We start from the raw sequence: 13,568 nt of genomic DNA on the forward strand, positions 1-13,568 counted from the left end.
TCTGCTAATTGAGGGAAAAGTCTTAGCACTGACCATACATGTTTGATAGGGTTCAAATCGGAAGAAGGACTGGCGATGGTAAAATGCTGAAGGAAATTGGTACTAAATCTTGCACGCTGAGGTACGAGCATTGCTTGAACAGCATGAACAAAAGTATCAAAACTAGTCTTCTCATGTACTGATGAGCGAATGCTCATAACCCAGAAGGGTATATGTACTTCAATAAGTAGTCTTGGATTAAGACCAGAGCGACCTAAACCAAAGTTCTCAGATACCCTTCACCATTAACACTACGCACTCATGTCATTAACTACCATTAGTAGCAACCTTCGTCATTCGCCAATCAGGACACTCATTTGGATTCTCGGTTTTGGATCTTTTATCAAATAAACTGCAAATGGCAGCTGAAAAACTATAACCCTCCCTAAAACGTTCTTGTTGGAGGCTAATATTTTTGTATTGATTGTCTTCTCCAAAGAAGTCCACTTCCAGAACGACGCTGTTGCCTTTCTCAAATCAGCATTTCCGTACTTGATGTAGTTTATGCGTATTGAATCAAAGAGAGTGTTAAGAGCTGAATTAAGCTGTAACATCTGAATTGATTGAAAAACTGTGGTAACTGATTTGCTTTGCGTACAAAAATACTTTTATTCCTGACTTGTGCTTCTATAATTGTGCTGTTGACAACCATTCTGTAACTAATTGAATTTGAATACATGTAAGTAAATATATGTATTTTTTATAAAATATAATAACATTCATAACTGGTTAAATAAAATCTGAATAACAAAATAGTGTTTATATTTTTTAAATTGATATATCACAAAGAGATGCAGCCCATAAAATGACATAAAATAAACTAGAAACTTCCTTCTCAATGAATAAACTGACATTTTGAGCAAGCTGCTCTTTAAAATAAACAATAATAATAATGGCTGTAAAAAAAATCTTTTAAAAAAGGTAATTACAATTATGTAATACATATTTAAAAAATATATTCTTCGTTTACAGATATATTTTTGTACATATATGTATATATATTTAGTTTATAGCTGCAAGAACGGCAGCTCTCCGATCTGAAGTTTGAAACAGTGCTTTAATTAGATGTTTCAACTGGACTGGTGTGAATTCATTCGCTAACGGACCTTTACCGTCTGCCCACCTCTCTTCAATCTCGGTCAAAGTGCCACTAAGAACATAGACTAGTTCACTGAACTTTGTCCAGTTTTTTACATAACGATGTACTTCTTTGGGTTCCTGTAGATTAAAAAAGAAACAGCTTGTTATCTTTCAAAAATTTAAAAAAAAAAAGTGCTGAAAATCGCATAACTTTCTTTTACTGTCCTAGTTGCAACTTCTCCTAGCAGAAATTTAACATTTCTTCTTAATTCCCTACCAATATTATGAAAGCCGTAAGGCCGTACAATACCGTATTTAAAAAAAATTGATTAATGATTAGATCTAAAAATTTATATGAACAAAGAAATGCATTACCGTAAACAAGGAAGGCACGTCCTTTTGTATACTGTCAAACACTGCGGCCAACTCTAAAGTTGTGTCAGCTGTTATATCTTTAGTCGCTAACACATTACTAATGATTTCTTCGATGAAGATATAACATAATTGACCTATAATAATAAAAAAACAAAACAAGAAATTAAGAGTTTTAATAATCTTAATTTTAAATGAACTACCCCTGAAAAAGTACCTTCATACATGAATCTGAAAACTTAATTTGCTTAATTAAATTGGAACATTTCAATAAATAAGACTTAAAAATAAATGAATGTGTAGAATGCTTCCCAAGGTGTCCACCGATGATACAGAAGTGGAAAATACGTATCAGATTAGCGCCTATGGATCTAAAGGAAAAAAAAGGTGGTGCTTAAGTGTACAAAATATAGTAATACAGGAACTTCCAACAATATTAGGGTCCAAGGGAACCTCTAACTTTTTCTAATAAAAGCAAAGGTCAGAACTATAAGTAGGTTGAAAGCTAACCACACAATTTGAGAAGCATTTTACATACATCTTCATCTCTTCGTACAGTCTGTAATATAGAGAAAGACTCAAGCACGGTGTAATGATTTGTCCACACGACAGAAATAATATAATAAGCTGAGAAAAATGTATAATATATCTATATTATTAATTGGCTGTCAATTAATTAATTTAGCAAAATTCCAATATTTAAAAAAAAATTATTTATTTGGGTGTATTGTACAGGAATAAACGTTACAATACATAGAGTTGCATTTATACAATAAGCAATAAATTCCAACAAAATAGATATACTATACAAGCACTCAGACACGCAGATTCACTTAAAGGCCTAAAACAGCAAAAACATACATACCCATAATTTTACAATAAGTTTGCGATGGCAAAACTCCATGCCACATATTTTTCAGAAATGATAACTGATATAAGCATTGTTTAAGACATTTTTTGGTATTATCACCTAATTTTTCACATTCACTTAGTGATGAGAAACCTGAAAAGATTAATACAAAATTAAAAAAAAGAAAGATAATGGAAACAGGATACCAAAGAATGTGAAGAAACTGAGCCTCTTACGGCGTAGGTCCCGTCCCATCTACTATTCTATTCTATGTAGAACTGAGATTCGAAATAAAGGATGAGGCAAGTACAGCCTGTCAAGGTAGTGCCGAATACTTTCGGTTACTGGCGCATTTCCACTAGAACTACACACCAGAATAGCAGCCCTAGGATTGGTCAGAAATGTTTACATCCAAGCGGTGATCATGGACAAACTACCTATTTTACCCTAATTTTTAAGAGACTAATAATGTGTTTGGCTGGTAAGCCATACACTGTTATTACTATTACATTCAAAGTTATCTGTGATTGGACATTGTCGATGATAATAATAATAATAATAAAAACTCACCAGCTTGTTTGATCGTATCCACTATTACAGCCTGCTGTTTGCTTACTTGTAGATCTAACACCTGTACCGCCGAAGTTCTTAAAGGATGGACTAAATCCACGAAAAGAGCCATATTTTGCACTAAACATGGCGGATATTGCTCTCTGAATTCTAAATGCAATGTCATAGCTTTGGTAGCTAAATACATGAGATTGTTGTATAGAAGTGCTGAAAAATAAAAATAAAAAACTAGATAAAACAATTATTATATTTATATTTGACGATCAACTCTTATAAAACAAAACAATCTTCAAAAATACTAGTTAAAGGAATTCCATTAGAATAAGTTTATCGACTCGGGTCGATCTTTATCTAAATCGCACTGGTATTCACTCAGTAATATTTCTTCGCCCAAAGTCAATTTTTGGTTAACTACTATGTAAAACCACTTATACTCATGTGGGAAGAAATGCTATTCCCATACTACAATTGAATAATAATTTATCATCTTTCTTGTGATTGGGCATAGATTTTTTTTTCTGCATATAACAATAAAAACTGAATAATGTGTCAATTACCAAAAAATTGTAATTGCAAACTTACCTGCCTGTTGTGGTAGATTCTCCACATTCTTTTTATGATAAATAGCAGCCAGTCGAAACACCATTAGCATATCTCTAGCCGTGCTAAACAATCTGAGCGCAGAATCTGAATTTATTTGTCGATCTGTAACTATCTCCTTAAGAACTTCTTTAATTAATAAAACTAATTCTTCCACAGATTTACTGCAAAATAATGGAGAAGTAGTACAGAAAGGCATAGCAAAATCTAATTGAAACTAGAAAAAAATCAATAATACCTAATATAACATTTTGGGAATTGAAATATACCCAAACTAATTTGATCCAAAACAATGGATGTCCCACCTTCAGCTTTTTCTAGTTCCTCTTCTTTAATTTCCTGTTGAAAACAAAAATTAGCACGTTACTATTTTATGTCCTTTTTTTTTAACTAAAAAATAAAGTAAACAAATCTAGTATTAACAGCAAAGCAACTTTCTCTTACTGTTATAATCGATTTTTTTCTTCACATCACATTGTTTACTTAATGATATTAGGCTACTACGTATGTTGGGTGTACTACAATATGGTGCGGGAAGTTTAATGGCCAGAACCAATTACATAAAATTAATTTCCATTAAAAGAATTTTAAATAAAAGCAAAGAGCATTATTCTGAGTGATCTCAGAATGCTATGAAGATATGTTAAAAGAAAATCGATAAAAACAATCGAGAAAATCGCAAAAAAGTGAAAAATCAATCAATGACAGGTCCTTCTGAGCCTAATTTACTCTAACTTTACTGTTCAGAACAAAATGTACTCAACAGACATTTCCTTTTCTTTTTAAGCTAAACATGAGTTAGAGCTTGGGTTTTAAAACTAAGCACAATATAAATACATACTCTATCACATTTCTTTCTACACGCAAACTTCTGAATGCTTCGATTAGTTCACACTATAGATTTATTTGAATTTCGTGCCATTAAATAATTAATAACACTAAATAATAATATTAAAAAGTTAGTTGACAAGCTAGCAATTCTTCTGTTCAGTTAAAATTCAGTGAATATTTGACAATTTAAAACTATTTATAAAATACAGTGAATAATATCACTGAAATACTTGTGTATTTTTGTGTTTGTTTGTTTAAAAACAAAAAACCTTGGGCTCAATTTCAATCATTTCTCCTAAATTCTTTTTCATGATCGTTCTAGCTGAATCCAAATAGATTTCTATAGTTTTATTTAAAAACAATTCTTCAATATTACCACCATAACGTTTTAGTGTATTGTTTGTGGAATCCAAGAATTCTGAAAAATAAAAATAAAAAATTAAACCGTACATTGATCCATAAAATGGTGAAAGAGAGTCCGTCAAGAGAAGATGAAAAGACAAAAGTTCTATGCCTTTGATGGATTTCTCTTTCGAAGTGTGAATTAGATATTCTCATGGATATTGTGATTTTTTTTGGGGACATCTCTAAATAGTAGGGTTTCTTAGAAGACCCAAAGTTGATGAATACGTTGTGAAGTAGAGGTGGATTCACCAATTTATCACAGAAGGATTAGATTTCAGCTCTATGGAAAGGGACAGTTTTTGACGGCAGAAGATTTTTGGGCGAAGGGAGTAGCAATGGTCAAAAAGCACAAGATTAGCCCCTAAGTAAGATTAGTTTTCCAAAAATGTACTGGCCATTATTTTAAAAATGACCAACACCATTACATTCAAGAACAAAGGAATTCGAAATTTGCAAATAATATGGTAAGTAAAGATAAAGGATAATTAAAATAAATACTTACGCATATCTTTTAAAAGTTTATCAAATCTTAATATTTCCTTTATTACATTAGAATAAGCTTCCAATTCTTGTCTTTTACGTGGTATTGTATGCGTAAGACAAGATTCATTTAGCAAAGTTATAAACTTTTCCCCAATGTAACCACCAACTTCTTTCAGAAACCTAGTCTCCTCATTGATTTCATAATCAAGTGTCTCTTGGAGAAATTCAAATGCTTTGGTTAAATTATGCAACACTTGTGCATAATCAGGAAAATTAGTTTCTAATTTTGAATTTGTTGCTGCACCTTAAAAAGAAAAAAGAAAAGAGCATGTAAATGTGAAAATATTTAAACCATTTTTTATTTTTACTTTCCTTTACTAGAAAAAAAACAAACTTTAAATTTCAAGATTTCACCAGAAATATCTGTTTTGAAGACCCATGAGTCAGAAAAACTGTATTTTTAGAAAGTGGCCTAGGCGTATGTGGTTATGAATGTGTATAAACAAAATAGCTCACAAAAAATTGTAGAAAGTAGAAAACTACATTTAGGTACCATTTCGACTCACTTTACTGAGTGAATTTTATACTTTTTTTGATATTTTCTTAAAGATTGCTTGAACGAGTTTCTTTAACATCTTTTTCTTCATTGCACTAGGTTGGTTATACAATTTTTATGGTATTAATTGTCAGAAAAATTCGTATAGGCCCAATCGAGCTTCAAATTAAACTGAATTGATTATCTAAGTGAGCAACACGAAGAAAGTCGTGTGATTATTACTAACAACATTAATAATAATGGAATATTAAAAAAAAGAAGGCAATTGAATGGTAATAATTATTAATATTACCTTTTACATTTGAGGATACTACCAATATTGTTGAACCTGACTTAATTTCCCTGATTGGAGTCGAATGATTTTCAGTAATAGTTACTAGTATCTCTTTATATAGAGAGTTCGCAAATAAACTGATCCTCCGAGGTAATTCCCCAAGTAGAGACAATGTCATCAAGATATTTTGCACTTCTGCTTGATCATCAGAAACACTTAATAATGTAGTCTTCGTATTGCCATCCATTTCCAAATATTTTATATTTACAGACTCTTCCCATGCTTTGGTGACTTCCTGAAAGTTTATAAAGAGTATTAGCTTTTTTTTGTTTTTTTTTAATTTTTAAAGAGGAAGACAAAATATGATAACTTAGGCCTGTTTAAAACATCTGAAATCCTGTCAATTAGAAAAACCTCAACTGTTTCGTATTACTAAAATTATTGTTAAGAATGGTGAAGAAATGCTTTTTAAAACTTTTTTGAAGCTTAACTTTGCTCCTGAATAGTCCATTTTTTTTTAACGTTATTTATGTTCAAAACCTAGTTCCCAAAATTATTGGACTAGATCAGGGGTCGGCAACCAGCGGCTCTTTTTTCGAAATTGTGTGGCTCTTCAGCCTGCCCAAAATATCGTATATTGTATAGTTTAATTTTATTGGAACGAATGAAAATTCCATTTATTAAAGGTATTTTTTCAAAAATAATTTTAAATGTGATAGGTTCGAAACTGAATAGAATTATACAATATCAAAATAAAGTACTTGATTTATATTGTAAGACTGCCGCCTTTTCATTCCTTAAGTTATTATTTATTTGTTTATTTACTTTGCAATATGTGAAGATAAATATATAAAACATTTAAATGTTATTGAATATCATAAAATAATAATTTGTGAACACAAATGATCTACAGAGTTAGTTTACACTATCATCCTTGCGGCTCTTGGTAAGATTTATTAAAATTATTTAAGGAGAAATGGCTCTCTACTTAAAATAGGTTGCCGACCTCTGGCCTAGATCTCTTAAAACGTTTCCAGAAAAACTGTATTCGAATTAGAAGAATGTAAAAAGAAAAAAGAAAACTGCTCACCTTATAAGAATCACTGTACCACAATGTTATTGTCTCTGAGATTGTTTTATAGATGTCTAGATATTCAATATCGCCGCATTCTTGTTCTAAATATTTCCTCGCTGTATCCAAATGTTTCATTATTTGTAAATAGCTGTTATTTTTCGCTTTTTTCGATTGTACAGCACTTAATTCCGTATCAATGATTAAAAGTTTATTAACATGATCGACAAGCATATTCGATTCTTCCAGTGTATCTTTCATCTTTTTCAATTCTTCAGTGAGCGCCGCTACTTCTCGTTTGATCTAAGACCAAGAATTGTACATATCAAAACATTACTTTAAATATATATTATTATTAGATAATGTACGTTTTTTTATCGATACATAACTTATGTATTGTCTTAGACAAAAAATACAAAGAAACTTGAAAACTGGGGAAAGAACGCACTTTTCCTACATCCATATTCTATTAAACGTTTTACTTAAGTTACTGTTCTTCTAGTCTCTTGGTAAATAATGATGAATGATAAGGAAATACTGCAATGGCTAGAATCTTTTTATTGTTCTTATAGGTTTCGGGTACCATCTTCTCATTCGTCATTAGCTACTTAAGGGTTAGAAAAAAACTGAGAAGAGAATACATAGCAACGTTCTTGAATAAGTCTAATATCCAATAAGCAATATTATCCAACGATGGTTTCTACAATCACCAAATTTTGGTAAGTAGTTCACAAGTTTTCGTCAGTTTTGCAGCCTAGTTTCTTCTGCTACACAAAACCAACTTTTGTTTGAAAGCACCAATAGAAAATATTATTACTCCAAGATACTCATTCACTGTCGAAGACCGTTTTTTTCAATAATTTTAAGGCATGTTTAACTCTCGATTATTTTTACCATTTTATGAAAAATGATTAATTGAAGCTTTGAGAGTCCGCTAGGAAAAAATGAATAATGATGGGACACCTAAAGAATTGAAGGCAGGACAAAAATAGAGACTGAAAATTACCAATGGAAATGTAATTTACTAATCAATACCTGAGTATCTAATCGCAACTGTAAATCTTTTACATCTTCCAATAGTTTTTCAGCTTGTACTTGCAAATTTGTATTATTGCTCATTACGGACTGCAACTGGACATAATGGGAGTTCATGTGGTCTTTTACATCTTCTCGTAGAAGGTTTATCTTTTTGTTAACATCGCTTAAACATTCTTGTAAATCAATTGCATCACTATCGTCTGAAATAGAATAAATACAAATTGTTTAAAAATAATGCTTAAGAAAGTTTGATTCGCTTAACTGCACACCATGAGAAAAACTGGATTACAAGGAAGTATTTTGAGTATTTCAAAAAAAATATATGAGATTCTGATGAAAGCAAACTTGACAGTTCTTTATGATAGTAGAATTTATGATTCTACAGCTTCAGTTACTTGAATATGAAAGAGAGTAAAGAAGAAAAACATGCAACCAAATTTGTACACAATCCTAAAGAGTGCTTTTGTAATCTTTGTAATTTCAGCTGTAGTTAACATTGTTTTTCGGCTGGAGAAGGTTGAAGACAAGTCTGAAAACAAAATTGAGACATTGCTTTTTTTTGCACAGCATTTTTTCTAGACAAGTTACAACTGAGACTTCACTTTCTTATTTAAAAAGTCTTTTTTAATTTGATATTCCAAAAAAGCAATATCGTTAACTAGTGACTGTTAAAAATGTTCTAAGAGAATAATTGGGAAATTAAGCTTCCTTGATATATATTTAAAAACGTTTTAATCATTACTTGTTTATCATACAGCCATTATACTTATTTTAAATCCATAAAGTGGAATGTTTGGAAATACACACTTCCTGTTATATAAAATATAAGTTGAACTCACTTTTAAATGCTATTGTTTCAGGCAATAATTCCATATTTTCTCTAACTTGTTTAGTATTCAGATAAAATTGTTTGAGTCAGCTTAAAAATAAAAATTACAAACTTAATATAACGAATATAAGTTATAAAAAGATCTTTCACTTAACATTTAAACTTAACGCTTGTTAAATTACATATATCACGGTTTTGTTTGAAGAAGGTTATAAATACTTGCCGGGAAGCTTTTAAACCTTCCTCTGTTTAAGGTGGTAACCTAACATGAAATTACTTGAAATTTAACAATTCACAATCTAAACTTTAAATAAATGTCTATTTTCAAAAAGATTTTGCCTTATTATTTTTTCCACTTCTTTTACTTTATTATTAACCGAAGTAAAGAAGTAACATATATTATTAAATGAGAATGATCCGTACTAACATCAAGCCCTGTTCCAGTTACCAGTTACAGTTACATATGTATGTTATTTGAGTTTAAAAATAACTTCTTTCGTGAGCCTAGGCAGAAATTCTAAGTTTTCAATTGATTTTTGAACTTTTGTATATTATGAATGGAGGATAACAATGTTTGCAACAATCAGCCCTGCACTAGAAAATTCTTATTTCAGAATAAAAATCTGCCCGAGTAAATGGCCAATTGAAAAATAAAATTACTTTTGCCCCTGAAACTAGAAAGGAATGTCTACTTTTTCTGTGTTTTTTGAAATCTTTATTATAAAGGAAGGACTACTCTGGCCTGTTTCGTCCAGCCATGCATAGTTAGGTCTACAAATAGTTATTTGAGATAAAAAGAAACATTTTGATATATTTAGGCATACTTCTTCCTCTGCTTTTTGATCGTATAATCCAGGAAATAAGGAATTAGTTTTACTAGAAATTATTTCGTTTTGTTTTCTTTCATTCTATTTGAACAGCTGGTTTAGATAATACACTGCAGTAGGATAGATTTGGATGAAAAGGATTAGAAAAATATTCAAAAAGGCAAATCATTGCTAGTTTTATGAGTCATAACAATCTGTTTTCATGTAACTTCTTGACCATACACATTGGGTTGGCTAGTTTTGGAAGTAGCAGTTCATAAAAAAAGGTAAGAAATGGAAAATCTTTGCTAGTTTTACTGGAATTTCCTTAGTTTCTGCGTCTAACATTCTATTTTTATGCCTGGGCTAGGCTACATACAAGTAGTGTAAAAATGAAATTTAGTTCACAAATTGTGTATAAAACACAAAATCTATCAATATAGTTTTTATTAAATTTAAATTGTTTAACAATTCGTAGTGATTAATTTCTTTGTTTGTAATGCGTTTTTTGTAACTGCACACTTCACTTATTAAAAAAAAAAAAAATTAAATTAAATTCATTCATTTATTCATTCAAACCTATGGAGAATGACGTCATTTTAAAATGATCAACAACATACTAAAGCAAAAGCAATTAAATATAAATTATAAAATTAATTAAAGGTTAAAGAAAATGTATAAATTGAGTTAAATAACAACAATAATAAATTAAAATTACTTAAATTTTATTGAGTCAAACTATTATAAACTGTTTATGCTCATTCCCCTCGATTTGGACCAGTTTATGTGTAGAAATGGTATAATGAACGAAATCTCTGACGCCTATGGCTGGAAACATAGTGGAGCGGCGAGCAAAGCGGCGATGATAGCTGCTTCAGATCTTAGGCTGGAAACATAGTGGCGCGCGAGCATAGCGGCGATGATAGCTGCTTCAAATCAAAGAGAGCGACGAGCAGCGAGCAAAGAGTCGCATGCACATAGTGACGAGTTTAGTCGCGTTCTCCTTTTGACAAAACAAGATGGAGGAACTATTTTTATATGCAAATTCTTCGTTGAAACTTTGGTATTTGCAGCAGCTTAGTAGTAGGAGCTGCAGTGTACATGACATAAATAAGTCTAGAAATGAACTTGGTGAATTTCATCACTTGTACCAACTTCGGGAGCATCCTGGCAAGTTTCATGCGTATTTTCGAATGTCTATATCAACATTTGATTACATACTAGCCCAATGTAACCCCATTAATCAAAATCAAATTTTATTGTTTTTGAGTAATACAACTCATAACAAGAGTTAGGCACAATATAGAAAAATTAACTATGTAGGTTATTAACTAAATACAAATCTGTGTAACCCCATTAATCCTAGCAGTTACTTTAAGATAAGAAAATCAAAATAAATAAAAATAAAATAGAAATATATGCAGATAAAAAGAAATTAGTCAACTAAAAAAACACAATAATTTTATTAAATCACTACACCATGATTTGTCGTAAATTAATGTTGTTCATCTGAAAAACTGGAGTAGTACGACGCTACAGAAGAAGGATTGGAGAATTCGTCCTGATCAGAAGTAGTAGGACGTGAAAATGTAATTTAATTTTGCCTAGTATTTAGATGAAAGTTAGCATTAAGGGATTGAGAACCAAATTAAATGTAGCAAAAATTACCTGAATTCTCCATTAACTACTTGTTAATTAATTTTAACTATTAACTATTAAAAACTATTGTAGCTTCACAAATACTATGGCCCCACAGAGGTTTCTTTAAACAAACTAAACCAATAAATGTATCAATATCCATAACCTTTGAAAAATAACCTTTACAAATTGAGCGCGATGAGAGCGAAGAAATCAAACATGTCATAACGCTTTGCTCTACTCTCTAGAGATAGCGTTGCTCTATCTTCGCTTTGCTCGCCACTATGCGCGGTCCCTTATGTTTACTTGTGTTCGATTTCGCCGCTTTGCTCTTCGCTATCATCGCCGCTTTGCTCGCCGCTCCACTATGTTTCCAGCCTTAGGCGGTTATAGGCTAGACCCGCAATGCTAAGATGTATTGTTGGTTAGTGGATTCGATTCTAGCCTAAGACTAGAATTCTAGTATCCTGGTTGGATTCCTTGCTGAGCAATGTCTGATATGTCTGTACACAATGGGACTTATCCCAGTATACTTTTCAGTAGAGTTTGTGCGAAGCTATCGGCCGGCTACCCTCAGCGATAAGAGAAAGTCCGTCTCTTCAAGAGAGTTCACACCGGGACTTTTTTTTATTGAACGATGAAAAGTGACGGGGACCGAGGTTTTGTCGACGAGAGAAAGAAGGACACAATAAAGAATGAATTAAGCGGCAGGATTCACTTTCACCAAAGAGTTCGCCCCACTCAAGGATGCAGGCCCTGAAACTGCTGCGGCCCCTCTCTACTCTCTCTGTGCTAACCGCCGAGCCGAACAGCTCCGGCTATCCTCCTCATTCGGTCACAGTCTGCGTCACGTGTAGCAGCTGCAGTAGTTCGTGGTGTGTGAGTGAGACATCGTAAGCAATATTTCCTTATCAAACTGTTGTCGTTATTTCCACGGATACTGTTTTTTGTTCCTGATAACACCTATCGCCCATTGTCAGCTGGTAAGTTATTCGTGTTATTGTCTTAATTTTCACTGTTATCAGTGTAGGTTATATTTATATTCAATGTAAACAACTACTTAGATGGATATAATTCATGTGATTAGCACTACTGTTTTCTTGTAAACACTAAGAGTTTTGTAGACAAAATCAAGTAATGCACAATGATGCTTAAATCAAAAAAATATCGTCTGAACACCCACAAGACTTTTCTCAAGCTTCCCTTCACCCCCTCAAACAAATATTTTCTTTAATTTTTTTATTTTTTTTTTAACATCAAAATAATGAAATCTACTTTGAATACGTCATGTCCAAATTTTGTATACATTTTAGTGAGGGGCCCGTTATATTCTTTCTGTTCAGAATTTTGGCGACGTAATTTGATAAAATTTTTAGGCAAATGTTAAAACTATAAAAAATGTATTTCATTTTTTTTTTCCTTTAAATTTAAGGGCATTAACATTTATGGTCATTGGTGCCCGTAGGTTTTTCTGTTCATTGCTGGTCCCTGGACAGTGTTACTCTCAATTCCTTTTTGGAAAAACAAAAATACGAGCAATTGCTTGGTAGTAAATCAATTGAAGTAATAATGAACTTAATAAATTTCGAGTCAAACTTACTGTAATTAACTGTTTCACTTATACGTATATTATGTGGTTAATTTTGAACCAAAGAAGTTGTGAGAATGTTAAAGGGATCAAAGCGAAGCGGTTTTCCATTTAATGCTCTGAATCACATCGTGGAAAAAGTATTACTTTTGTCTGCAGCTATGGAATTTTATCGTTTTTAAGATTTTAAACTAGTAGTATTTATTATTTATTTGGGTATTAGTGAGATCTTGCCCTTCGAGAATTAATCTCTAGTTACTGCAACACTAGTGGAAACAAGGACATAGTCGGATTTAAATTACTATTTGTTGTGTAAAGAAAATAGTGCCATTTTGGAGAAAATCGAGAAAAACTACATCAGTTATTTTATTCACTTTTGATTGACAGATTTTAGGGGAAACTTTAGTATTAAAAACTGGAAATCAAATTGGTGTTTACTAATACCTTGATCTTGTGTTAATCTGTTATGTCCTCTTTATCTTCTGGATACGTGATGTTTCTTCTGGAGCATAGGGTAGAGAACATTACAGTCTTCTC

At 31.6% G+C, this 13,568-nt stretch overlaps 1 protein-coding gene across 2 annotated transcripts; it reads right to left on the bottom strand.

Moving 5' to 3' along the window:
• Positions 1 to 892: 892 nt before the first annotated feature.
• On the bottom strand, positions 893 to 11,501 carry Zw10 (Zeste-white 10 kinetochore protein). Of its 2 annotated transcripts, none has more exons than XM_074134981.1 (12): positions 11,474 to 11,501; positions 8,168 to 8,370; positions 7,151 to 7,435; positions 6,079 to 6,355; positions 5,250 to 5,534; positions 4,612 to 4,760; positions 3,750 to 3,850; positions 3,494 to 3,675; positions 2,912 to 3,118; positions 2,357 to 2,494; positions 1,495 to 1,628; positions 893 to 1,257 (listed from the first exon to the last, which is right to left on the bottom strand). In XM_074134981.1, exons 1-12 carry the CDS (start codon positions 11,484 to 11,486, stop codon positions 1,042 to 1,044), a joined length of 2,190 nt encoding a protein of 729 aa, XP_073991082.1. In that variant the 5' UTR covers positions 11,487 to 11,501; the 3' UTR covers positions 893 to 1,041. The 2 variants fall into 2 exon arrangements, with proteins under 2 accessions (XP_073991082.1, XP_073991081.1); XM_074134980.1 differs by lacking the exon at positions 11,474 to 11,501 and adding an exon at positions 9,010 to 9,192.
• Between the last annotated feature and the right edge of the window lie 2,067 nt (positions 11,502 to 13,568).

The sequence above is a fragment of the Rhodnius prolixus genome, unplaced genomic scaffold (assembly GCF_049639745.1).
Source record: "Rhodnius prolixus isolate KJV_2025 unplaced genomic scaffold, Rpr scaffold_5, whole genome shotgun sequence".
NCBI lineage: Eukaryota > Metazoa > Arthropoda > Insecta > Hemiptera > Reduviidae > Rhodnius > Rhodnius prolixus.

Bases quoted from the DNA above. Each gene is read 5' to 3' on its own strand.
- Zw10 (XM_074134980.1), bottom strand. From the start codon at position 9,043: ATGGAATTATTGCCTGAAACAATAGCATTTAAAA. The intron at 3,119-3,493 runs GTAAGTTTGCAA...TTTATTTTTCAG, and splicing joins GAATCTACCACAACAGGCAG to CACTTCTATACAACAATCTC. The intron at 1,629-2,356 runs GTATGTATGTTT...TTATTATTATAG, and splicing joins AACTTATTGTAAAATTATGG to GTCAATTATGTTATATCTTC.